The 26,468-nt window shown below is 41.2% G+C and overlaps 1 protein-coding gene across 1 annotated transcript; it reads left to right on the plus strand.

Moving 5' to 3' along the window:
* The first annotated feature begins 4,093 nt into the window (after nucleotides 1–4,093).
* LOC137265748 (negative elongation factor A-like) lies at nucleotides 4,094–20,855 on the plus strand. Its single transcript, XM_067801197.1, has 11 exons — nucleotides 4,094–4,303; nucleotides 6,668–6,839; nucleotides 8,026–8,187; nucleotides 8,556–8,645; nucleotides 10,025–10,173; nucleotides 10,403–10,466; nucleotides 10,719–10,852; nucleotides 11,771–11,894; nucleotides 12,973–13,310; nucleotides 16,040–16,139; nucleotides 17,397–20,855. The coding sequence occupies exons 1-11, from the start codon at nucleotides 4,103–4,105 to the stop codon at nucleotides 17,573–17,575; spliced, it is 1,713 nt and encodes a 570-aa protein (XP_067657298.1). The 5' UTR covers nucleotides 4,094–4,102; the 3' UTR covers nucleotides 17,576–20,855.
* Nucleotides 20,856–26,468: the final 5,613 nt, after the last annotated feature.

The raw sequence follows: 26,468 nt of genomic DNA on the forward strand, positions 1-26,468 counted from the left end.
CCAACGCCGCAACGCGAAACGGGGGCTTATATATTCAGCAGCTTTCGTCCCTACGGTCGTTCCGTTTCTTGTTAACGCAATGTCTCATGAACTGTTGTCCCCAGTGTCTTCAAATTTGATGACAACCAGTCTAAGTAAACTTATCCTCAGTACTTTTCGTTACACTCCACTACCGAGTCTAACAAAACCTTATGGGAGGTCGCGTCAGGTAACCTTTGGGATTGACCAATCAGAACACAGCTTACCAAATCGCGAAGTGCACATTCACACATACCTTTTGAACTTTTTATCTCGAAAAGGTTCGTACTCGAACGATTCCGAATGCTGTTTAGCGTACGCTTGCTTCGGGGTGATGCATACGGCGTACTTACAACCATCACAACGGTGAGTAAACAGTCGCTGAGAATAGTGTTTTTGGCAATATTCAAGGATGTCAGCTTGCGGAAATATTAGGTAATGGTAACCATGTGAACAGAAACCCCAAAGCGTATATACTGCAGGACAAATAACTGTGTTATATGCAGATTTTTGTTTGTGGAGAGATGTGTGTCAGTGACCTGAATATTTTGAAAGTCTCTCCGATCCCTAAATAGTAGCCATTGTCTGATTGGTTAAATCTATTTGTCCGTCTCGCGTTTGATTGGACGGTCATTGGTCGCACCTGACACGACCTTCTACTAGGTTTTGTTAGACTCAGTGGTGGAGTGTAATGAAATACACTGAGACTGAGTTATCTTATTTTCAAGGTCACCTAGACTCTTTGACCGCTTTTCAAACTCTCCTTAATGGTACATCTCATGAACTGTTATTCCCAGTGTCTTCAAATTTGATGACATCCTACACTGGGGGATTCGGGTGACCTTGATCTTATTTTCAATATGACCACAACACTTTGTCCACTTTTCGAACGCAATATTCCATGAAACGCTGCATCCAGTGTCCTCCAGACACCAGTCATTTCACGCATCTTGTGTGAGAGCAAACAGTGAAGAGTAATGAATATGTTATACATATGTCATTCTTCTTTAGCGGCGAAGGACATTGCCATGTTAGTGGCAAACACTTGTTTTATCATGTTTTACACCGCTTTGAGCTATGGTTGAGAGGATGAGTGCATGAATGGGTAGGGGAGGTGGAGAGTGTATGGGTGGGAGAATCGTGATAACGCAGCTGTCAACGTTACTCCTGTGTTTGTTTTATTTCGTTTTGTTTACCGTCGCACACGGCAAAATGGCAGCAGTCTAGCAATACTCGAGTCTGGGCCTCACAATCCAAGGTTCAACAGCATAAGCATCGATTGACACAATTGGGACATGATAATATGATTGTGTCAGCCAAGTCCGCGATCCTGAAGACCAGATCCTGTTAGACGCCTCTTGCGACAACCATGGATTGCTAAAGATCTTCACGGGTAAAAAATAAATTCAACTATGCAAGTACAAAATGGGGCCCAGGCTACCCATTAATAATTTCAGGGCTGAGGAGTGAGTGGGCAAGGGACACAAGAAATGGGCTTTGAATGCTTTGAATCGAACCCGGATCTTTGGTGTGGTGAGCGAACACTTTAAACCACTTGGCTACTCCACCACCCTATTCAAAGCTGAGGAGGCGAATATCCTGAGATATGCATATAGTTGAACTACTTGTGAGTGCGGCGTATAACAACACAGTAATTAACATTAGTATTATTATTCGTCATATTTGTAGCGTAACGAATAATTATGTGCTTAAGTTTACTTAGACTGGCTTTGGGGCAAATGAACGATGCGGTAGCCTAATAGCTGCCTACATCGTTTGTCTGCTTTAGGTAGCATTAATAATTGTAGCTCTGTTTCAACAGTATCACGAGACCACGAGTGGGAATCAAACCTGGGATTCCATTGAGACTAACGAACACCTGGCATGCTTCATCTGAGCAAAACGTAAGTCTTCCTGAAAATTACGGCCTGACAAACTTGCATAATCAAACAAATAATCCTCATTCTTCTGACAATTGAACTCTTCGTCTGCACCGATTGGTCCATTACACAAGCGGGGGTGGAAGGGTTACTCTTCAGTCAGTAAGTATGACGCGAAAACGATAACACGCATACAGCAGGTGTACATCGTGACACACACATCCCAAACGGATTCTTTTGTTGCACGCGGAACACATTCTGTTTTAAAAGGCGGCGTTCACTTCGTTGCCCGTTAGGTTTACGTAGCAGTTACCTCACCGCCCACGCACGAACACCGCTGCGAACGAATAGCTTACGTCAGCTGTAACTGGTGCTGACAAGCTGACACTGGTGTTACACAGTTTGATGATCCAGCGGGCATTACGCATGAGAGATACGGAGATGGAGGAGCCTAATAAGTATCGTGAAGTCAAGCTTTTAAAAGACATTGCGATCGACTGCCAGAGGAATTTGGAGGAAGTTACAGAAACATCATGAGCTGTGTTGGCAGTCATATTGAAAAAGCCATTTATAGCTATTACTCGGGCATGTTGCTATAACACTAACAACATGTCACGTCATGTGTTGGGTAGGGTGTTTTTCAATTTTCTTTTTTTCATGTTCATGTAATTATTTCAATTCCTTTAAAATGTCCAAGTTCCCAAACACTGAATTAGAATTCATTTCCTCGCGTCAAGAACATTTTCTCCGAAACCACTGAACCACGGACAATAAACTTTTAGGCATAATTCTTTTCACCATTGATGCTAAGGCAGTTAGACTCGGAAATCTGTTTATGGTCACAGCTCAAAATTTACTGTAACACGCAAACGTTTCTCATCATACATGCAGTGTTTGCTCTGTAAATATCTGTGAAGTTGGCACACTGGATAGTGTAATCTTGGAATGGATTATTTGCATGCTTGATAACTGTAAGTCCGCACCGGAAGGAATCAGAATCTGAAAAGTTGTGTTTTGGGTTGCATGTGACCCTAAGATAACAGCGTTGTTTTGTAAGAGACAGTCCAATTTTCTGCTTATTCTGAGAGCAACGTGGAACAATTGTATGAAAATAAAGAATTATCACTCCGAGTCCGGTAGTATATATGGCTTGAAGTTGAACATTTATAACGTATATGTGGATGTTACATGTGTTTGTTAATTCTTTTGTCAATACAAGTTCTGTTTGTGTCTGTTTATGCTGACATTATATTCTGTTGAGCTACAGTCACGGAACACCCAATTTTTCAGAAACCTAATTGGTATATTGGTATATCTTGATATTTTTCTTGAATTTAGTTCGTCAGTAAAATAAAATATAAGTAACCCCTTAAGTGTGGTGGCGAGTGGTCATGTGCGTAGTGCTCAGGTCACAAATCAGTTGAAGTTGAGCACAGTCGAGCTCGGATAGTCCTTGGATGGGCGAGGGAGTGGGGAGGGGCGTGTTTGCCAGTTTGACTCCTAAGAGTTTCTTGGACGTCAACTTAGACAAGCGAGTTTGTTCGAAAATTGCCCATCAAAAATTGGGTACCCGGTGAGGTAAACGTCATATGACTATAACCTTCTAGCATCTAACAGCCAGATTGGGTTATCCGGGGTAGTAATGATGATCAGCGTGTTAGCGCTTTGAGCATGCTTTTTTGCATGGAGATTATACGCTTTCATATTATTTACGTGGATTGCAAAGACACTGATGCGTGATGGTTGATAATGAGAGTATATCCATCCGAAAAAAAATCGGGAAAAGAGCGCCCGGTAAAGTGCACTATTCCCGCCATATTTATCAATAGTGGCGGTGGGTTAGTCTAGTGTTTAAGCGTCACTTGAAGTGGTGATCACGAATAAACATGCCAATGGGTAAGTTTGAGATAATCGAACAGTCATATATTTCCACTAATGCCTTGTCTGTTTATGTGATATCAACAGTAAATATTTTCTATATAACCGTTTGTAGGTTATTCGTTGAAGAATGCGAGATGTTTTTGTTTACGTAATCGTTACTACCAGTAAAAATGAAATGCAATAATGAGCGAAAGGAGAACTCATAAAATCCTTTCCAACAACAGTTCAACGGTAAAGGGGAGGTAAGAGCTGAGTGAACTTCCGGGTTTTCATTATCAACCAATCAGAACTATGTATTTTGGCTCGGCCCGCTTCTTTTCAATATGGCCTCCGGTGACACTGCACTGTGGCTTCATAATAAACTAGGATCGACGGACGATTTGTGGTCAGGACGCACAATATGCTCACAGCTCAGCAAGGAACGTTTGTTAAGTATCCTGGAATGTTTTCATACACTTCAGCCGCATGTCAAGGTCAAGCTCATGCTGTCTTTCCTTCACGTTCCACGAAGAAACACAGAAGTGGTGAGATGACGTTTCGCGGAAAAAATATCGACACAAAGTTGTATAAAAACGCATTTTTTCCAGCCATAATGAACAGTCAAGATTTTGTCTGTATGAAAATCGGACAGATAATCTAGATTTACAGTATCAGTAGATGAAATATCACCTTTCTTACGGAATTAAATGTTGATGTTCTGGTAATTTCGTGAATCGACGATTCGGGCGAATAATTTAAATGACATAACAATTATCAGGTGTTGGGGATTTCACGGTGATTCCATTCATTTATTTAACCCACATGCATATCTGTTCGTGACAGTCGCTCTTTCCATTTTTGGGTCATTAAGTGAGATTCTGAATTGTCATTGGAATGGAGTGGTCAGTCGCAGAGTTACTGAATGACTCAGTGTCATCTGCACTGAAAGCATACCAGTTTTTTTTTATTACTTTACGTCATGCAATAATCGACGTTTGCTGATTATTTTGATAAGGCTATAGAAAACCGTTCACTTTCCGTCAGCTTTGAACATGTTGAAAGCAGTTTACTTTTGGTTAGATTAAGGTTTAGGGTTGCGGAGACATTACTCTAAACTATATGGCTGGCAGGTATCTGTTATTCTGTACATGTACCGTTGTTTTTGGTTAAATTGGTTGAACACAATATTTATTAGTAAATGAATTGATTTTGCACTAAACTTAGTGATGCTGAAGGATCATACCACTTGTTAGGGGTACTATAGTCAATGTATAGACATGATAGATATGTACCCCAGGTGTCAGCAGGTTTCTGTTTACAGAGACTTTTCCCGTCTGAAATCGGATTACAGAAATATACCCTAGAACAAGTCGATTCTGCACTGTTGTGTTTTCTTGATAAGAACTTGCTATGGTACTGCACTTTATAGGGCGCACCTTTTCAGATTAAGTTAATTAGCACTCCCTAAAGATTGGAAAGGGTATCAGAGCGTAATCCCATGCCCTAACCCTAACCCAAAATCCTAACTCTAGCTAGGATCATAAAGGGTGCCTAATCCCAAACCCTAATCCTAAAGGTCATAAAGGATGGAGGCGCTATATTATAGTGAGATAATAACTTAGTGGCGTTGGCTGATGCTGCGCCGGGTAAACTGCACTCTAGCCAAACTTGTAGTTGATTGTGTTACACATGAAACAAGCATACACAGAAACCAATGTTACTTGGCTGGCTTTTTATCTAATCAGGTGTCAACACTAGGAAGTTGAGTGTACCAGTGACAAGGTTTCTACCATAAATCACTCTCACTTCTTTTATATCTCCAATTAAGCTTGGCAACACATTTGTTGCAGAGGTAGGAGGAGTTCTTGCATATATTTGTTGAAGATTTCAGACCAGTTATTTTGTCTGTATGGTGTTTCCCTTAAACCTGTGAGTTGCATAGCGAGTGAACCTTTGCAGCTGCACCCACTATCTTTGTCAACATATTTTACTGATACTGTGAGATTGCAGAGTGAGCGAGGTGGGGCAGGGGTTCAAAAATCACATCGCCCGACGCCCGGGACAAGTCAGTTTTCGTTTCGGGCAATCAGATAATGGTATCTTACTTGTCCGTGGACTACCAGATAATTTCCACTTATGGTTTCAAACTGCAAATACTCTTGGATTTAATTTCATATCTGCTCATAATGAAGTTATTAAAGTTCGCTGTAATTATGAAGTAAAGGTAGTAGAGAGTGAAATTATCACTCTTCAGTAAATAGGCCAGTAAACATTAACATCACACATTGTGTCATAAAATCAGGGCAAGTGGAAAATTCGTCAGGACAAGTTACTTTCTTGAAGTCACTTGCCCTGTGCCAAGTGGCTTTTCAACATATTTTTGAACCCCAGTGGGGTAATAAATATTTATTAATGCATCCAGGGTACTAGTGAGTGGAGATTTTAAACACACTTTAGACACATAATTGACACGTAACCTATATCACTATGATCCACTTGACTGAATTTAATGAACTACTCTCCGACATATTGCCTTCCATTTACACCATTAAAAAAGAACAACCTTTCATGGGACCATTCGGAAGTAAGTTCATCTCACCATTTAAGTGAAGAAATTATATCGGGAAGAAATCAGACAAGGGATGCCACTGTCAAAATGATGTAGACTCATGCTCAAAGACTTAGAACTGATTAGATGCAAACACAACATTGCCTTTCTGCCATCCCCTTAGTAATAATTCATTTGTCATGGTAACTGAAAATGTTATTAATCATGGCATCATATGATTATTTTCATCATGTTCACAGAATACTATCATGATTACAGAATATTGTTATGGTTGCTGAAAGTTGTTGTCATGGTTATTGATAGTTGTTGTCATGGTAACACTAACTTTTAATGGTTGCAGTGGAAACGGGAAATGGATGAGATTCTGAACATGGCCATGATGGACACTGACCCATGGGTGTGCATGGTGGCGGAGATTCTACAGACCTTCCCAGCTACAGGCTCTCTGAACACGGCCTTGGAGGAGAACAGTCAGACATTTGCAGAGGTCTTATCTGACCTTAAGAAAAGTGGTAAGGCAACTCACTTCTCACGTTTTCTAATTATTCCATTTTATCATGCAGACTGGAAAAAAACCTGCACCATTTTGCTTCCAAGTTTATTAATTGGATACATTTGTCATGAGGACAGTTGAAGCCAACTTTAGCTCAGTACTATATTGTTATGCTGCTATACTTAATCTAGCAAACACTAGTAGAAGGTCGCACAAGCTAACCTTTGACCGTCCAGTCAAATATGAGACAACCAAACCAGTCAAACAAGGGCTTCTATTTAGGGTTCCGCAGAACTTACAAAATCAGTTTTCTCTTCCAAGGTCACAGACACTGACCTCAACAAACAAATGAAAATCTGTATAAAACACACCTATTTGACCAGCAATATATACCCTTGAGTTTCTGATGGCGTGGTTACTATTAGCTTAAATTTCCACAAGAGGACATACTGGGATATTGAAAGGACGCTATTTTCAGTGACTGTTTACTCACTGTCATGAATAATGGAGTCCTCAATGTGTATCTTTTGGAAGAAATCTGTAACGAGGTACAAGTTCCAATAGTATGTGCGAATGTTATCCTTCATTATTTGTTGTTTTCAGATTGGTCAATTCAAACGTTTACTTATGACCAAATAATGTAATGTAACAAATAATACTGAGCCAAAGTTTTCTTAGAACGGTCATAAGGATCTTTTAAATGTGTTAGCTTGTTTGCACATGTTTTGCATTGTCGTCCAAGTTGCTGCAGTGACCTTTGCAGAGTTGTGTCCCTTAGGAACATATGGTCATGATTTAAATTTGGGTTTATCATGTTCACTTCTGGGTGATTTGTCAATGCCATACCTATGATTGTGGGCTGTACCAAAGGGGTTATGTCTTAGACTCATTGTTGGTAAACATTTATCTTGGTGTGGTTGGTAAACATTTATCTTGGTGTGGTTGTTTGGATGCTGAACAATGTTTGTTGTTTCGATTATTGCATGAGCAGTTGTTGACCATGTCACTAACTTACTAAAGACAACTTTATCGTAAACCCAAGCTATCTTCCAAGTGTTTGCAATGACTGTTGCAGTCTGCTGTCTTATGGCAAGATTAAACACTGCTCGCTGAAAACACATATTATCTAATGCAAAAGTTTCCATATGTGATGCCCTCTGCCACCCTGTACAACTTGACATTGTAAATATTTCAATTATTTGCAGTGAAAAAGTCTGCAGATGTTCGCATGCTGCCTATTGAGTGCCAGTTCCTGAACAAGACAGCTCTGTCGAACGCTGCTGGCCAGCCTCCACAGCCTGTCAAACACTTCGCCCTTAAGAGAAAACCTAAGTCTGCCACACTTCGAGCTGAACTTCTTCAAAAGTGTAAGTTTGTGTTACTTGAAGATGCCTAAAGATCATGATTCACTATTATCTGTTTTTGACTGTCAAGGGCGCATTTAGGAGGGCCATCGCCGAAAAACGAAAGACAACCAGGAACATTATGTTGAATGCAGGATGTGATAATGGTATGGATACAGTCCTTAGCATGTTTCTGAAAATCATTATTAGATTTGGAGTGTTTTTTGTTAAAAATATTTCGAAATGCCAAAGTAATCTTGTGACAGGAGTATGATAGTGTTCTTGACACTGTGATTAGGACAATGTTGAAAAGTGGCCTTCACTGTCTGATTGAATGTGAAGATCTGTAAGTCTGAAAGTTTAACTTTAAGTGTCTGTTTTTCTGTTTTTAGCATCAGAAGCAGCTGCCAATAAGAAGAACAATGTACCTAACTCTGTGCCCATCAAGATTAGGAGTTTTGCAAAGAAGATGGACGATTCAAGTAATTCATAGTTTCTGATGTCTTTGTCAGTTGAAGTGAAAGTGTTTTGGTTTAAGCCCAAGCCCTGTTAAAGTCAGGGTAAGAATTTGTCTTCGGCCACCCATCCCTTCATAAGAGGCAACAGATGGGAGTGAAAGCCAGTATCTGTCACTTAGTTGATTCATTTCAATGTGTCCCACTTTTGTAGACCAATTCTTGTGATGTCAGTTCCCAAATTCTCTTCTTATGTATCACTGGCATAAAGTTTTATATAGCTGGAGTGCTGTCAGATTTGAAACTATACGTTTCTCATGTCTATGGTAAGTCTGAAAAGAACCTAAGTGACCAAAACTTTTGAAGCGAATCCCATTAACTGAGAATTTGAAAACCCTTGTCAGTGTTCAGTGTGGGTGTAACAGGTTTCTACTTCTCCATCATTGTTTTGACAGATGGTAAGATGGATCTGTTTGACAGGTGATGGCATAGATCTGTTACAGATGATAACATGAATCTGTTAAACAGATGATAATGTGAATCTGACACTCAGTGACAGATGGTAACATGGATCTATTTGACAGTCTCATGGTCCATGATCACTCTTATTCTGAGATAACAGTATATTAACACATATTTTGACTTTTATAGACCTCCAGTGATGTGACTCTATTGTCTTGCCAGGTTGTCCCTTTAGGTTGTCCCTTTACCCAGTAAACCTCTACAGGCAGTTTTGTGGGTATTCTCCATGAAATCCCGTGGATGTTCTAAAGAATTTCCGGCATTTTCTGAGGAATAGCTCTTGAGTTTGAATTATTACCTGTTTTGAAGATTGATGCAACTTTTTCTTGCTGTCACTGTATAACATTGTAAAATATCACATTGTTGACATTTTCCAATATATGGTACCGATGTCTGGTTTTGAAACTTAAACCCTTCGTCTACTAGCTTGGTGGTTTTATACTCTAGGCTATGAAGGATTGCTGTGAAGAATGAGATTGTTCCTCAGTATGAACCATGCATTCCTCACAAGATGGGTAATATAGGACGTTGGAAGTTCATGCAGAGTATGTGCATTGCGCGTGCAAGGCAAGATTTTGACTGCTAGTCGCATCCCAGTTGATTTTAACAGTAAATATCATATATTAAAATGATGTCTAAAGTATATCTTTGGTTGGTTTATAAGTTGGATCAAAACCTTCAATTTGGTTTCGTTTGAACAAGTAAGCTTTTGGCCTTGCGAAATTGGGCCTACCCAAATTCCCTCTGCTGTGGTCTAACTTTTTCAAACAGTACCTCATAGTTGGTTTTATCCTTTACTTAACACAGTCACATGCCTCATTATTGTTTCACACTGAGGTATTATGAGGCTACTCTCCACAACTTTGTTGTCTTTTTATTTTTAGCTCCTCTGAAAGGCTTACCAGGAAGGAGTCCTACAACCCCAGCATTCCGGGCAGCAGGTGCTGGATTCGGGAGGATCAACAACACACCCCTCAGTACTCCCCCTCTCAGCAGCAGGTCCAACTCAGCTCGGAGAGAGGGCAAGATAAAGGTGCTGTCAATATTGTAGGCACAGTGGTTTTGATGGCCATTGCATATGCCTGTAACAGGTTCAGTGAGACCCCGGATACTCAGACCCCAGATTCCAGAAACCTCTTCTTCTGTTTAATTTCATAAAAAAAACCAAACAATATCTTACGTTATAAAAGTAATAATTTTTAATTTCATTTTGCCATGAGTTTGCTTACTCTAGTGGATAACTAAACTATGTTCTTTGTCAGTTCTTGGACCTGGATGAAGTACCAGTTGGTTCTAAGGAAGCCAAGCGGAGAAAGAAGATGGCTGGTAAGTAAACATCAGTTATGATTAGTTAGCAAAACCATCTCATAATGCAGTTCACTAAATGGAGACCAGGTTTAAACAGGTCCATTGTACGGCATTACTTGCCTTCAGAGGTAACTAAGTTCATTCTTGTCTTCCTCACACGTAAATTTGACGTGCTGTGACATAGAACCAAGATTCTGATCAGCATGAGGCAAACTCTCTTACACTTATCATGTGTAAGTGTATTTGATTATTGAATTTTGTTTGTTTCAGAAATTGAGGCTATTGAGCAGCAGAAGAAGGAGAAAGAAGCAGCAGCATCTTCAGCGGCATCTGCAACAACTACGACAACAGTGACATCTTACACTCCAGACTATGCTGCAGGTCTTGTACCTCCAGCAACACCGGTATGTCTTAGTGTTTGTTTGTTGTCAGCTAATCAGTCCCTCCTGAATTCCTAGTCAAATTTTTAAGAACTCCATGGTAAATTTCAGTAAATCCCCATTTTTAAAAATCCCGCAAAAGATTCTGCAGGTAAGTACTTGTGAAAACAACAAAAAATGATCAAGAATTTCAAACTTTAATTCCTAAGCAGAGACTTGTAACTGTTTTAGAGCTTCATGGCATTCAAGGTACAGCCAGCAGCTCGTTTTTTATTCCAAGATGATTTTTATTTAGAAAGATGATCTGAAACAGTGCTTTGTCCATTGTGATTCAGGAATGACATTACAAACTCAGTTTGATGTAAAGCTTCTTCGAAACCATTGGTTAATCACAAAATAGACACCTGTGATGTTGCGACAATTATGAAAGTTTCTTGTTACCATGCTCAATCGGCAAAAGTTCAACCGTTTAAATCTTTATTAAGGCTAAAACTAAGACCAGTGGAGACATCCCACTTGATCATATTTTAGTCCCTTTATGACACAGGGGCTTATGGCAAGGGAGACAACTCATAACACCTTGGCTTTGAGCAGAACAGTTGTGATGAATATTAAGTTGATGGTGTTTAAATTATGTAGGGATCTTGTGCACAATAAACAAGGTTTTTGTAGCACTACTACATTCAGAAGCCATTAATACACTTAATACAGTTTCAGTCCCAGTCAAATGTTAGTAACATAATATTTACATCATTCTGCATGTTTCCTTAAGTCAGATTAGTAATGTTATTTGGATCATATACTAGTGCAAGTAAATCTATTGGACTGGTGTTTGTATTATTTCTGGAACAGAATTCCAATATTTTAGTATGTTTATGTTTCAGGATCAACATTTCAGTGATGCTGTGATTCATGTTACTTATTTACACTTTGTGGTTTCAGAAAATGCCCACCCCTGCTGTCGGAACGAGCACATCAACATTGCCCACACCCACCCCAGCATATGTTCCCACAGCGAGCAGTCGACTCCCGACACAGCCTGCTGCTGTCACCACAACTACTACAGGTAACAAGGCATACCATAACCAATAGCGACCAGAAATCTTTCCTTATTGTTGAGTGTTTAGGTGAAACAAGGATACTGTGGTGTTTCTGGAATAGGAACAACTTTCCGGTTCTTTCCAGTTTAAACCAGATGCTGGCTCATTTTCCAGTCAGGTGAACTAATGACAAGGCTTCTATCATAACACCCTTTTTGCTTCCTTTTTGTAACCAATTAAACTTGGCAACACGTTTGTTGCAGAGGTACTGTGAAAGAGGTAGAGGGTGTTCTGGCATATATTTTTTTAAGGTTTTAGATCTGTCAATTTGTCTGTGTGATTTTTTTCCCTGAATCTGAGCCTTTTGTGTGCTTAATAAGTACTTTAAATGACATGTTAGTATAGGAGATGAAACAACTGAGTCAATATTCATTGAATTGTCAAAAGCAAAGAAAAACAAGGGGATGAAGCACACAAACACCATGTTTGATTCAAACTCCCACACAAAACAGGCCACATGGATGTGGAAGACAGACTTCCTATGCAGCTGGTGGCAATTGGGCACTGGTAGTTGTAAATCGGTTCCAAAAGTCTTGGAGCTCAACATATCGGTTATATGCCCTTGATGTTTTTCAAGGTCTGATTTGTACTCTACCAGTGGCCTGGAACCTGTCCCTTCTGTCTGAATGACAGAGGGAGACACCTTCAGACAGGGAGCAAATCTTATTATGGATTCACCATCCTGTAACATGCAATGGTCCTCATTCTGTCATGGGCGCTTAATCATCAGTTAATGGTCTGCACCTGCATAGGAAGTGTGTTAGTGTGTGATAATATGTCAATTTTGTATAGATGCTGTTATCAGCAGTAGGAACTGTAATTCTCTATTGAGAGTTTCACCCCTCATGTGCCAGGATATTATAATTGTGTGCGTTAGTCCTGATTGTCCAATGGTTGGAATCCTCTTCTACAACAAACATCAAAAGTCTTTGTCGGACTCTGAAGAGTTCAAGGTACCCATTTTGGAGGTATGACTGGAATGATGTTGTAAATTGTGACTATATGTAGCAGTCATGAGTAAATTTGTTCCCTGCTTTATTTCAGCATCGGTCACCCTGTCAGCCTCGACACAGCAGGCGAGACAAAACCTTCAGCAACAACTGCAGCAACAGTTAGGCCAGTCACAGATCAGGACACAGATGATCGTCACCCAGCAACCAGGCAGCCAATCACAGACAGTGATACTGCAGCCTCAGACAACCCTGCAGCAAGTGGTCACACAACAACAAACAGCTGTACTGACAACAACTCCACTACAACAGCCGCAACAACAGCAACAACAACAGCAACCTGCTCTACTTCAGCAGTCTGTACAGGTGACGACAACGCCGCAAGCACAGACAGCTGTCGCAGCACCAGCCAAGAAAGGCCTTTCACTCACAGTGAGTTCAGTTCAATGTGGAAATTTGAAATGGCTTGAAATGAAATTTGAAATATTGCCGGTGTGAACCTTATTATCTCCCCGGCATGTATTGCGGCCCGATATAATCAACGTCTGTCAGCTCGTCTGTCCATTCCTAATCATTTTTGTTTCCGCAGCATATCTCAAAACCGTTCAGTATTTCTTAAAAAATGTAAGTGGATATATCTAACAGAATCTGATGTGGTGCCTTTTGCTGTTGTGCCTTATTTGTGTCATTTTTATTTTTCTCGGTTTCCATGGAAACAGTTTGGACTTAGTCTGAAAAGAGAGGGGTGGATTTCATTACCAGAGCACAACACCAAAACCATTCAATATCTTTCAACAAAACTTGGCAGATATATCAAAGAAGTCTTGAAGTGGTGCCTTTGGATATTTGCAGATTTTTTTCTTTTGTGATTTCCATGGAAACGAAATTAACAGAAAAAAATACAAGTTGGGCTTTCAGCCTCCTAAGTAAACTTAGTCTCAGTGTATTTCGTTACACTCCACCACAGAGTCTAACAAAACCTAGTAGAAGGTCGCGTCAGGTAACCTTTGAGCTACTTATAGCCATCCAATCAAACACGAGATGGTTAAATAGATTTAACCAATCAACCAACAGCTACTGTTTAGGGATCGGAGGGACTTTCAAAATATTCAGGTTACCGACACAGATTTCTCCACAAACAAAAATCTGTATATAACACAGTTATTTGACCAGCTGTATATACGCTTGGGGGGTTCTGTTGACATGGCTACCATTAGCCAATATTTCCGCAAGATGACATCCTTGAATATTGCCAAAAACACTATTTTCAGCCACTGTTTACTCACCGTTGTCATGGTTGTAATGTGCACTGTGTGCATCACCCAGAAGGGATCGTACACTAATTAACATTCGGAATTGTTCGGGCACAATGTTCAAAAGTTCAAAAGGTATGTGTGAATGTCCACTTTCGCGATTTGGTAGGCTGTGTTCTGATTGGTCAATCTCAAAGGTTACCTGACGCAACCTCTCATAAGGTTTTGTTAGACTCAGTGGTGGAGTGTAACGAAAAGCACTGAGGATAAGTTTACTTAGACTGGGCTTTCAGTAGCTGCCAGATGATTTGTTCTTTTGAGTTTGTGAGGACAAGGGGAATTTGTCATCTTTTGATGACTCTTGTTTTCTGTGAGTGAGTGAGTGAGTTTAGTTTTACACAACACTTGGCAATATTCCAGCTATATGGTGGCGGTCTGCACACTTGGCAATATTCCAGCTATATGGTGGCAGTCTGTAAATAATCGAGTCTGGACCAGACAATACAGTGAACAACATCAGCATCGATCTGCGCAATTGGGAACCGATGACATGTGTCAACCAAGTCAGCGAGTCTGACCACCCGATCCCGTTAGTCGCCTCTTACGAAAAGCATAGTTGCCTTTTATGGCAAACATGGGTTACTGAAGGACTATTCTACCCTGGGACCTTCACAGGTCCTTGTTTTCTCTCTGTTATGCAGATAGTGAGTTTATGACCCTATTTTCTCAAATTCTCAAATTCTGAGTGTTAATCACATCGCGTTTGCGTTTTCAGATGAATACAGTGGATGTTTCGGGATTTTAATTTGCTATGTATGCTCACCTATCTATCTGCTTTCTTTACCATTGTTAGGTTTCTTAAATACACAGCACCTAAGGTCACCATGTGCAAACGCACCAGAAAACCAAGATTTATGGATGTCAACTTCTTTATTGTAAATATGCACATTAAGAAATTGACATCCATAAACTTTGTTTTCTTAAGCATTCCGCTTCTATATAATCCTCAACGATTTGATGTGCAAATGCACTCAGTGCCTGCTTTTATCATACTTGTTATTACCTTTAATGTGTAAGTAATTGTAGATACTATCATAATATCGTTTGTATGTATGGGGAGGTGGGTTAGCCTAATGGTTGCTCATAATAACTGTGTTTGTTTCACCACATCGGTGGTATGTCCTAAGCTCATTTCTGGTGTCTCCTGCAGTGATATTGCTGGATATATATATATATATATATATATATATATATATATATATATATATACAACCCGTGAAGGTCCCGGGGTAGAATAGGCCTTCAGCAACCCATGCTTGCCATAAAAGGTGACTATGCTTGTCGTAAGAGGCGACTAACGGGATCGGGTGGTCAGACTCGCTGACTTGGTTGACACATGTCATCGGTTCCCCATTGCGCAGATCGATGCTCATGTTATTGATCACTGGATTGTCTGGTCCAGACTCGATTATTTACAGACCGTCGCCATATAGCTGGAATATTGCTAAGTGCGACGTAAAACTAAACTCACTCACTCATATATATATATATACATAACTGTGTTTGTTTCACCACATCGGTGGTATGTCTGAAGCCCATTTCTGGTGTCTCCTGCAGTGATATTGCTGGATGTATTGCTAAATGCAGTGTAAAACCCGACTGTTGAATGTGGCATTACAGCCATCTGACTGGTGGGAGTCAGCCTTGACCTTAGGTGTAGTTATTACACATCTCTGATGATCTTGATTGTGATGACCTCGTTGGGGTAGTTACCATGGTTACATAGCCATGTGGTGGAAGTGTTTTGTTGTAAGCAAAAGTCCCGATTTGATTCCCAGATGGGTGCAATAGGCAAAACCCATAATGCTGCTGGAATATTGCTTAAATAAGTGTGTATTTTTCTTTCAGAGAGAACAAATGCTTGAAGCACAGGAGATGTTTAAGACGTCGAACAAAGTCACTCGGCCAGAGAAGGCCCTCATCCTTGGCTTTATGGCAGGATCAAGAGGTTGGCTTATTTGTTTATCGGCTTAAAATGGAAGTTTATTCAGTATTCAGAAAAAACTTATCCTCATTCTGCATGATTTCAGCATTGCTAAGTTCCTGATGCATACAGTGCCTATTCACCGCCTGTCAGTTTTCATTTCGGGCAATCAAATAATGGTAGTTTACTTATCCATGGGCTACAAGATAATTGCTGCTTCCAGTCTCACACTGCAAATAAAAATGGATTTCATTTCATATCTGCTCAAAATGCTATTAAATTTTGCAGTGATGATAAAGTAGGGTTATCTTTCTCTGCTCTTTATCGCTTTTCGATGAATAGTCCAGTAAACGTTGACATGAAATACCAGGTTGATTTAATCGTTCATAATTTCATCATCATGATTATGTCATAGAAATCAGGGCAAGGGGAAAATTAATCAGGACAAGTTACGTTCTTAAAATGACTTGCCAGGAGCTTGTAGAGAAAATTTGAACCCCTGGATTTCATTGACACCAATCCTTCACCTTATGCTCTACCACTCCGCCACTCATTCCAAACCACACTCTACCACCTCAATGACACTCCCATCGTTCAGCATCCTAACTCAACCATTTCTCTCTCAACCCCCCACTCTTTTGAAACATCTCTCTACCCGTTGTCTCACTCAAGTGCTTGTTGCCCTTAACCGTACAACCACTCACTCAACCATCCATAACCTTCAAGAAGCACCAACTGAGCAAATCTTATCCCTCTAAAACTCCGTCAAACACTCACTTAACCTGTCATCTAACCATCCAGTCCACAACTCATCTCACCACTCACCCAATCACTCTGCCTTACTTAATAACTCACCTCACCACTAACTCATCCACTCACCAAGGTATTAAATCACACATCACCTCACCTTCCACATCCACTTGGGGTGGTGGTGTAGGCTAGTGGTTAAAGCATTCACTCGTCACACGGAAGACTTGGGTTTGATTCCTCACATGGATACAATATGTGAAGCCAAATTCTGGTGTCCCTGCTGTGATATTGCTGGAAGATGGCTAAAACTGGCTTAAAACCACTCACTCACTCACTCACTCACTCACTCACTCACTCACTCACTCACTCACTCACTCACTCACTCACTCACTCACTCACTCACTCACTCACTCACTCACTCACTCACTCACTCACTCACCCACTCACTCACTCACTCACTCCACACACATTTCAGACCAGAAGCTATTGTCACAGAATGAACTCTCCTACCTAAGCTTGTTTCTTCAACAGACAACCCCTGCCCACAGCAGGGTGATATCCTCAACATCCGACTCAGTGAGACGGAGGAGACCGTACAACAGACTGACGGTGTTCAGAGGAAGATGATCGCCGACACCTACTTCCAAATGAACTATTCCACAGGAGAGTGGAAACGCTTTAAGAAATTCCGGGAGTTGGGAGCCTCCTAGTACACAACCCACCCATTGTTCAATGGGTGTGTGTGACTTATTGGGGAATACATGTGATAGCTCAGAGCCGGGGATCAAACAGTCGAAAGACAAAGTCAGTGTTCTAGAGGCGAGCCTTTCACTGAAGGAATCGGTTCTGGCATTCGGCATGTCAGGGTTGGAGCTTGTTCAGGCCGAACTCATTCTGGATAGTCTGTTCACATTTCTGGCATGTGCTCAATATATGTCTGAATAGGTGTGGAGCTTGTTCAGGTGGGTCTTCTTGATTAGGAGCTTAACCTGGATGGTGTGTTCACATTTCAGGCATGTTGAGGATGCAAGTCCGTATGGCTTTGGACCTTACTCAAGTTGGTAGCTCTTGCTGAGATTGGGAACAAACTGGGTAGACTTTTCTGATTTCAACTTTTATTAGGATAGGAACTTGTTCAAGATAGAACATTTGGACATTGTCTGAAATAGTCTGCTAAGGAGCCAATGTTGGTGGGAGGCTAGACATCTATTTAAAAGTTGAAACCTTTTCCAGTTGAAGGCTTGTACTTATGGATAGCCTACGAAACTGTGACCAGTCTCTGATCTGGTTATTACAGGAACTCTGATCCATGATTGAGAGCAGGTGAAGAATTGGAACCGGGGTGAATGACCAAAGTTTATAAATATCATGCAAAGTCTAAATGCTTGTAACCTGCCTTTGTGTATGTATTTTTCACATCATGAGAATGTATACATGTATGTTTACCATCCATCATCAATTCTATGGGCCATACTCATGCTGTGCTGCTCAAGCTGGTGGCCAGAAGATCGATAAATGGAAAAGACATCAACAAACATCTCGATGACAGTCAGCGTGTGATGGTAGAAAATCTCAAACTGTCAGACAACATCATCATCAAGACATCAAAAGACATCAACAAACATCTCGATGACAGTCAGCATGTGATGGTAGAAAATCTCAAACTGTCAGACAACATCATCACCAAGACATCAAAAGACATCAACAAACATCTCGATGACAGTCAGCGTGTGATGGTAGAAAATCTCAAACTGTCAGACAACATCATCATCAAGCCACCAATCCGAAGTATTGTGTAGGTTTGCAACTGCTTGTATAAATAGTGTTCCAGATGTTGGACACTTACTAATTGTCAGCTGATAGTAGCTCTTCAGATTTTTCCAAGTTTTTACAGAAATAGAGGTGTGTCTTTTCAAACTCCCTAAATTTATGAATATATCCCATTTTTGGAGACTAAAATGACTTATTGTCTGACTATTTGATTTTGTGGTAGTGATTTAGAATATATGTATGGAAGAATGATAAGTTATATCATGACAATCTCCACAATATTGACATACTTCCTGCATTAGTGTTAGACCATGTAGAAGGTGCTGACTTCACTCATCTAGTTCCTGGTCCGTCTGTGGACTGTACTGTCTCCCTCCCCCTGTCAGGATGGTCCTTAAGTCTGAAGAGCTTAAGTACAGCTGAAAGTGTTCGCACAAATGGTATCATCAAACCAGATTCTACCTGATTATCACCCATGTTTGTTAGAGCCAACGCATGAAGATCCAAGGTAAAATAGGTCTTCAGCAACCCATGCTTACCACAAAATGGTGACTATTCTTGTTGCAAGAAGACTTGTGTGACATATGTCATTGGTTACCACTTGCCCAGATCGGTGCTCATGCTGTTGATCACTGGATTGTGTGGTCCAGACTTGATTATTTACAGTCCACCACCATGTAGCTGGAATATTGCTGAGTGCGGTGTATAACTGAACTCACTCACTCATGCTTGTTAGAACCTCACCCACACCAGTGGAAGCCATGAAGTGTCTGATACCTAAGCTCAGCAGGACTTTCAGTCTTTCTTCCCAAAGATAACTTGCCTTGATATAGCTGACATATTGTACTAAGTGGGATGAAACCCAACTCACTCACTCACTGTCAGTCTGTCAGTGTAGTAACTGTCTTTGATGTTGTCTCCGATGTGGGGTATCTTCAGTATCTTGTGTAGAAACACAGTGCTGGGGTAGTCTAATGGTCTGGGCTCGATTCCCCACATGGGTACAGTGTGTGATGCCCATTTCTGGCGTCTCCTGCTGTGATATTGCTGGAATATTTGCTTAAAGCGGCATAAAAGCACACTCACACACTCATGAGAAGAAACACACAGATATTCCAGAAATACTGTTGAAAGCAGCATTCACTATACAGGATAATTCTCAAAATTGTTTTACTTATTCATGTGCAGACTGAAAGGTTCACATTACAACTATGGTTTGTTTTTTGGTGTCAGGAGGTCTAGATGCACATGCCAGATTTGTATATTATTTCTTGAGTACCTTGCCTTCCGCTGTGCTGTGAGTAGGTGCTGTCTGATGGCTGATGTAGTGTCAACCTTATGTGAAATATTCAGGGGAACCTTAGAAAGATGTTACTGAAAGGAGCGGACCAGTTTGGGGAATCACAACACGTTTGTAAAGGACATTCAACATATACTCTTTTAAACAAATAAGGAACACATGAAGGTACTTGTGTTCCTTTTTTCTTTTCCAGGTTTTTTCACTAACTATGTGTGAAATTTTGGAAATAAATAAAGGAACACTTGTATTTTCATGTGTTCCCTTATATGTTTCCATGAGTATATCTGGCTGGTCACTCGCTAACCGACTCTCCAAGAATTCTGCAAACTGTGAGCCCCTTCTGGAAGACAGTTTGGTGCTATTCAACTGTTAAGTAATTCTTAGTAACCAAATCAGTTTCTTAAGAGTGTCAAACAAAAGATGTTGATGAGTGACATTGGGGTCTTCTGCAGAAACATCGAGAGCACTGGCGGATACAGCTTTTTGAAAAAGCATGGGTGCACACTTCATTTTCACCGGGGGTCATTAAATAGATATTCAGGACAAAAGTAGGGGTGCACACGGCTGCACCCCTCTTAATCTGCCTATGTAGGTGAACATGAGATTACTAGAACAGGTTTGTGAGGGATTTGTTTTGGTATCCGAGATTTGTTACTTGCCAGAATTGTTGGGCCAAGCTGATGAACAGCCAGTGTTGTTGAACCAGCATGTACAGACATATTGACCTGGAGTCAGTGTGTGTCACATGTTCAAGTGGAACCTGCCTATTAAGCATGTTGTTTCCATATGTGCAATTACCAACATGATACTGTATGTCTGGTATCTACGTGAATGTGTTGTTATGGTGATGACCTGTCATTTGGTGCCATATGTCTGCATCAAACTGTGTTTTGTTTATACAATAAACCAATTATGAAGAAGGTGTCGTCTGCTCTTTGGATTCAGATCCTATATTTTCACCCTGATGTTTTAGTGCAGTGGGCATAATGTCGTGACAAGCTGTGTCAAGTATTATTTATTGTTATGTTATATGATATATATAATATTTAATATATAATATAGCAAATATCCAGACAACATGGTACATGCTCAAGGCGCTGATATTTCTCCCACGATCACTGAATGTCGCTGTCAGCTACACATCATATAACAATATCAACTCCTTGGGGTGCATACGACACTTACAGTCAGTAGGTGCACCGAGTTATTGCGGCTTAGTCATCTTTACAAGGTGTGAGGCCAAACACTCATGGTTTGTTGGTATGGGTGAAGGCTCTGGTCGTGGGCTGGAATCTGGGGCAACATCAAAACGAAACCTTTTGAAAATGAAAGTGGATATCGACTCTTTAGTGGTAGGAAGCTAAGGTCTACGTGTGACAGCGTGAATGAGGATTCAGACCCATTCCATTGGTGGTTTTAGTAGCCAAATTCATCTCCTTGTCACTCCGAAGACCCGGGGTGGATTTTCCACATGGGTACAATGCGTTAAGCCCATCTCCGGTGTCCCTGTCATGATGTTGCTTTTGCAAGAAAGACCTAAACTCACTCCCCACAGCGATATTGCAAGCTTCCATCGTCGCTACTACATACGAGCTTGCCTTTTTTCAGTCTAAACTTAGTCTCAGTGTATTTCGTTGCACTCCACCACTGAGTCTAACAAAACCTAGCAGAAGGTCGCGTCAGGTAACCTTTGAGCGACAAATGGCCGTCCAATCAAACGCGAGACGTTTAAATAGATTTAACCAATCAGACAACGGCTATTATTTAGGAAACGGAGGGACTAAGTAACTAACCTATGCCTTATGCCCTGAATCGAACCCGCGTCTTCGGCGTGACGAGCGAAGAACCTGAACCACTAGGCTCCCCCCACCTCCCATTGCAATGGTTGAAAGCATATAATACCGATCCAACATTGAACTCTCTGTCTTGAGGGTTTCAGCTAAGTCATGCATGTGCGTCTCATAACCTCGTCTCTCTTGACTGGGAATTGTGTTGGAATGAAAAATTCTAGAGGTTCCTGTAAATGCAGACTGAAGTCTAAGACGTCTTACTGCATTTCGTAACTATTCGGGACAATTCTTGTAACATGCAGGATTATTTTAGACATGTTCAAAGTACAGCGTGTGAAGTCCATTTTCTGGTGTCCCCCGCCGTGATAGTGCTGAAATACTGCTAAAAAGCAGCGTAAAACCGTACTCACTCACTCGCTCACTCACTCACTCACTCACATGGTCAAAACGTTCGAAGCACAAACGAAGTGGAAAAATATCGAACGGCATTTGAACAACATTCAAAGCATTCTTCCTACGTTTTAAGAATATTGCGTAATTCGATGGAGAATAGAAAAGACAAGCCTATTCAAATCAATGTATTTCGATTGCTGCTGGACTGCACGTTCAGTATTAAAAAGTATCGGAATATTTCGACTGAAGTTAGAATACACCTGGAATATATTCAGAACGTCCCGAATGCTCTTCAAATGAGTTCATTAGAGCACCGCCGAAAGGCATAAGAATGTGGCCACCTCTCAAGGAGACGTCAGATAGCATTTTGAATTAGCATTCTTACAAAACATAAAAAAAAACACGACATTCTCTCCCAAAAGCGGTTCGAGATTTGGAAGATTTTCCTTGATTCCAGTCAATTCGAAATAAGTGGGAAGGAACGTACACACGCAGTGATAAACCCTTAACGTCATTCAAAGGGGAGGTCTACCATACTGACTCGCTCCCTCTTGTCTTTGATGAATGCCTGTGTCGCGGCACGCCCAGTTGGCAACGATTAGCATGCGCCGGCGTTTTTGGTTTGTTAATGCAATTTGGAATTTCGTAAAACTGCCATGGTAACTATCAGCAATATAATGCGATCGCTGGAATGTTTGTTGATTAGGTAGTGCCTCACCAAGACTGCATCGTGTTGACCATTTGTTTGCTGCTAAATATCACAGAAGGGCACGAGTTATTCAAAGACGCACAGCGCACACCTGTGGCGAAACAATCTGAAACAGCAGAGTAAGAATACATTTCCATTACATGCAGTGCATGTTGGAAGAATGAGTTCGGTAATGGTCGTGAAATCTGAGACCAAACGAGACGCCTCTATGTGGAGAATGTTTCTTTCTTTACATTAGTCGCTGCGGGCTTTGCTGTTTAGCTCCGCACTCAATATTCCATCTGCATGTCGACCGTGTGTAAAGATTCGAGAGCCTGACGACCCAGTGATTGACATGGTGAACATCGATTTACGCAGATGGGATACATCAACCATGTCAGCCTGATTGTTCGAACCCGTACGCCTCCTCTTTTAAAGAGACTGCTGAAGACGATTCCACCCAGGGCCACGATCCCCAATGCGTTCGTAACGTTCAGTGCGTAACGTTCAGTGGCGGTGGTGGTGTGCGGTCACGTGCGTAGAGCTCAGCTCGGAGAGACGTTGAATGGCCGTGTTTGGCGACTTAGCACCTGCGAGTTTCTATGACCTCAGTCCTGCTCCACAACGAACCAGGATAATAATCCGGCCCCGTTCCTCACAGCGCTAAGATGATCGTAACTCCCATACTTTATCAAAGTCTTACGACAGTGGCAGCGCTACGATCGGTTTGTTGGCAGAGCCCAGATTCTGATAACAGCGTCCAGTGAGCAACTTTGCCCTATGGATACTAGGTGCTATATAAATGAATCGTTATTATTTATCGCTTACGACTGTCGTAACGGTACGTCGATCGGGGCCAAGCTCTTCAAGGGTAAATTTGCTGTAGAGAGTTGGCATGCCTCTTTGATCGGGCTTTAATAATTGGGGGCTAGCAATAAAACCGTTTTGGTAAGTATGATAAGATACTTGGACTTGCTTTACCTTTGGCCTTTCTCCTACTTAAAGTCGAATTCTAGATATGTTTAAGACCCGTGAAGATCCGGGAACAATGGGTCTTCAGAAACCCGTGCTTGTTGGAAGAGGCGACTATCGGGATCGGGTGGTTGGTTGACACGTCATCGTTTCCCAATTGAGCACACCGATACTAATGCTGTTGATCACTGGATTATCTAGTCCAGGCTCGATAATTTACAGACCTCCACCATATAGTTGGAATATTGCTGAGTATGGCGTAAAACTAAACTCAAAACTAAACTCGGTTTAATTATAACTGCTCATGGCTCGAGGTGTATAATTCACAAGAAAATGTTGGAACTGTAGGTTCACCAATGCACGAGTTTTACATCGGGTAAAGGTTTCAACAGTAAACTTGATCCTGTCATACTGGTTTGTTCTCCCACAGGATGACAAGCAGGGAGAGTGCTGTTCAAGTGAGCGAGTCAGGTTTTGTCCAGCTGTTAACGCTGTTCCAGCAATATCCGGAGACTAAACGGATGGGCCTCACGCGGTGTACCCATATGGGGAATCGAACCAAGTGTCATAACGAGCGAACCCTATACCCACTACGCTACCCCAGCGCCCCAAAATTCGGTTTGGTTGTACGTAACAACTTCCTCATGGGTACAAACGGACTAACGTCTAGTCTCTAAAACGAAAGTTTTTCACTAATACAAATTCACAATTTCTAAAGTCTGATAAAAAATCAAAAACAAAATGAAGAGCCTAGAGACTTTCTTCATTTCAGTGATATGGTCTTTTTATATTGGGTATATATTTGCTTCAGTGTCTGTTTGACAGTCTATGGAACGAAGGGTACTTGGATATTCAGGTTGTGTTTCATCCTCGATATATCCAGGGTATACGTTCCGATAAGTCTCCACTATACCCTGAATGCGTCTTCGGGTCGGCCCGTTAATTTTATTGTGTTCCTTGGCTGGCTTTGTGTTCAATTAGGTGTCCAGTAACATCACGGAAGGGAACGCCAGAAGTGGTTTTCACACATTGCACCCATGGGTTAACCATTAGACTACCCCATCGCCCAAAAGAGAGTTGTGCAATACGACATTTAGACAATATCTCTGGGATAATTTCACTTACATTTAAAAAAACTCCTCATCAAACCATGCCCCACTCACCTGTCTTTTGCCTATAACCTGTATATTTATATAACACAAGCTTACGTTTCGGCCATATATTTAAAAGGATAAGTTTAAAGGATAAAAATAACTCCCATGATACTTAATAATTTGCCTGGATACCTGAGAACAACGTTAATGTGAGGGAGCTAACCCACTTGGCGATGATGCGTTAATTTAAGCTCCCCTATTGTGTGTTTTACACGATTTATAGGTGTAAAAATTTGAACGGTCCGAGAGATAATGACTTCCAAAAAATAATGCATCAGCAGTAGCCCACTATTGGCTGACATTCTTGTAACTGTATCGGACTGTCCTGAACCTCGACAAATACCCAACATGAAACTACAAACAAGACGTCGAAACTTTCACATTGTATACAGAACCTTTCGAAATCTAAATTGATTATGTCCACAAATGCTTGGCGATGTTAATGCCTTGTCAACAGCGTTGTTGTACAGACAGCCACGTGACAGACGTGGCGGGTTGACATTCGGCCAATCATCCCGCAGGTTTCCTGCAGACGTCGTGTGTCCAGTCAATCCAGCTGTATCCTGGTTCCCTGGGTCTGTTGCGATTCGAGTGCTAACGCTCCGACACAGATCGGAGCGTTAGCGCAGGCGCAACAGACCAAGGGAACCTGACTCCTCTATCTGCGCTACAACTATGATGATGTTATGTTTCACAGAGCCTATCATTCTGTATACAAGAGACTTTGTACATTGTACAAGTCTAACTCTGAATCTCACAGGAAAAAGAACTGGCGTTTAGTTTTTGTTGGAGTAAGTGTGTTTAGTTTTACGCCTCTTTAAAAATATTCGAGCACTGTCATGGGAGGATGAGGCGAGGGAGTCACCCAAGAATGGGCTGAACATGTTGTACCATGTGGGGAATCGAACCCGGGCGTTCGGCGTGATGAGCGAACGCTTTAACCACAAGGCTACTCTACCGTCCCTCTTTTTGTTGGAGACACCTAACGCCCTTGTATTTTTGTGTTATTCAGATAGAAAATACCTTCGTAAAATGTTATCGATAACAAAGTCCAGAGAACCATTCCTACTGTTTTTAATTGAGTAAAAGTAAACCTTTGTTATTGTCTTGCGGTGTTTTGTCTTCTTAAATTTTGGAATTTGAAATGTTTTGGTTTGTTTAGAGGACGTCTTGGTCACAGCGAGTTTTTCAGGCTTAAGTAAAATTAATGCTAATATACTTTCTGTATGTAAAGACCCTTTCGACCATACCATGAGCGAACTACCGACCCATTCACTCACCACCATACCAACAACCCTCCAATCCACTCACTCACTCACACAACCCACTCGCTCACTCACTCAACCCACTCACTCACTCACTTAACCCACCCACCGACTCACTCACCGGAAGATCATTTTGCATGTCTATCAACCCTGGGCTGACTGAATAATGCACAGTTGATAAGGCCTGGTAGAAAGGTCACTTCTCGGATGTCGTGGTCAATCTGATCCTATCTTTTATCCGCCCTGTATTATAACGTTACAATCACAGCTA

This window comes from Haliotis asinina, chromosome 15 (assembly GCF_037392515.1).
Source record: "Haliotis asinina isolate JCU_RB_2024 chromosome 15, JCU_Hal_asi_v2, whole genome shotgun sequence".
Taxonomy (NCBI): Eukaryota; Metazoa; Mollusca; class Gastropoda; order Lepetellida; family Haliotidae; genus Haliotis; species Haliotis asinina.